At 40.0% G+C, this 1,896-nt stretch overlaps 1 protein-coding gene across 1 annotated transcript in view; it reads right to left on the minus strand.

The window, feature by feature from the left end:
• Rmnd5a (required for meiotic nuclear division 5 homolog A) overlaps positions 1 to 1,896 on the minus strand; it is a 50,092-nt gene that overhangs the window by 33,349 nt on the left and 14,847 nt on the right. Inside the window, exon 2 of the mRNA XM_031382125.1 lies at positions 265 to 407. Within this exon, the coding sequence (XP_031237985.1) occupies positions 265 to 407 (143 nt within the window). The remainder of the gene's footprint in view (positions 1 to 264; positions 408 to 1,896) is intronic.

Raw genomic sequence — 1,896 nt, forward strand, 5'->3', positions numbered from 1 at the left:
AAAAAAAAAAAAAAAAAAAGAAAAGAAAGAAAAGGTATCAAGATGCTGGTAAAGGAAGAATGCTAGAAACAGAAAGGCTCCTCTGGCTGGTGAGTGGCTCTTGATGACCTGAGTTCGATCTCAGGGACCCACATGGTAGAAAAAGAAAACTGACTTTCAAGTTGTCTTCTGATCTCCATCTGCATGCTCACACATACACACATGAATATAGCAAGTAACTAAAAAGAAATTAAAAACAAAAAATCAATTTCTTCAATTCCATACCTTATCAATGGCTTTTCCAACTCGAGAAACACTGCTATGTATGTCTTTGTGGTCAGAGGCCAACTTCTGGACAGTGTCCTTTATTCTTTTGCAGCACTGTGTCAGAACAAGTGAAAGTGTCCCTGATAATTCTGCATCTTGACCTATTTAAAAAGAAGAGAGAGAGAGAAAAAAATACTGGTGACTCAGTAAAGCAAACTCCACAATGACAGGAAAAAGAACAAAAAAAAAAACCCAGTATCTTTCTTCAAGCACATGGCCACAGTGCTTACAGATGTTATCTTTCAAGTGTACACCAAGAAATAACTGAATTTATTTATTTTTAGAAATTAAAAAATAAAATTTTACCATGAAACAATTTCTACAATATCCTTACCACAGACTGTGAATTATACCATCATGCAGTTATCATATCCATGTCTAGTGAATCCACTATGGGGCAGGTGACAGCAGTGAAACAACAAGCAACAACCCTTTCCCTATGACCTACCTTCTGGTGCAAGATATACACCACAATAAGGCAAATGAGATAGTGAGGGAAAGATCACTGCTGCAAGGGAAGTGGGGTTAGATAGGGGTGTGTGGGATCAATCAACTGCAAAGACAAAAATCATGATGAACGGACATGGTAGATCTGAGTAAATGGCATAACTAGCTACCTTAGGAGGAGAGGACGCACTCCAACAGGCAACAACAGAAGTCTGTCCTACTGCGGTTGCATGGTAGATAATGCCTATAACCTCAGCTAAGGCAAGAGACCCTGACTTTGAGGCCAACCTGGGCAGCCTCAATACACACACACAGAATATATACACCTAGAATATTGACAGCATAGTGAAGAGGCCAGTGTGTCTAATAGCAACTTCTGGCTGGAGAAATAGCAGGAAACAGGTCCACGAGATGATGGGCTCCTGGGTTTTATGGGTTCTTTCTTGTGCTGTAAAGACTAGTTTTTACTATGAGTGACAGAAGGAATAAGCCACTACACTGCCTGAAGCAGAGCTGGTACCTACTGATATTTTAATATGACCACTCTGATGGTCAGGAGGAGGGCAAGAACAGACTGAGGGCAGCAAGGTGGGCAACTGTGGCAACAACCCAATTGACAGCTGACAGTACTTTCTGACTGGCCTAGAGGAAGGGAAAGCCTCACAGTTGTCTCCAAGTTTTATACTGAGCCAAGTACAAAGATGGTGTTACCTATAAGTAAGATGAAACAGAGAAAGATGCGCACATCTGAGGGCCAGGAAGAGAAAGGCTAAACTGGTACTTACTAAACTGGAGATGCTGATCAGTGCACACATGGGAGACAGCTGCATATGCAGGTCTGGAGGACAAGATCAATGTCAGAACTAGAGAGAAAACTGGTGCAGCAATTGCACACCAATTATTCTTTTTTATTCATATTTATTGATTAAATAGGGATAGAATGTTATTCAAAGCTTTAAAGACTAGTCAGTTGTCAGTTTTTTGTAAACCTCTATTGTAGTTATAAAAATACTGGAGATCTTTTTTGCTAGTTAGATGATTGGTTTCATGTACACCTCTAAAAGCTACTATATAGTACATTTATTCAATGAATTTATTAATCTTGTTGCCAGCAAGTCTGACAGCTAGGAAACAAGGGGGGGG

Source organism: Mastomys coucha, unplaced genomic scaffold, assembly GCF_008632895.1.
Source record: "Mastomys coucha isolate ucsf_1 unplaced genomic scaffold, UCSF_Mcou_1 pScaffold20, whole genome shotgun sequence".
Taxonomy (NCBI): Eukaryota; Metazoa; Chordata; class Mammalia; order Rodentia; family Muridae; genus Mastomys; species Mastomys coucha.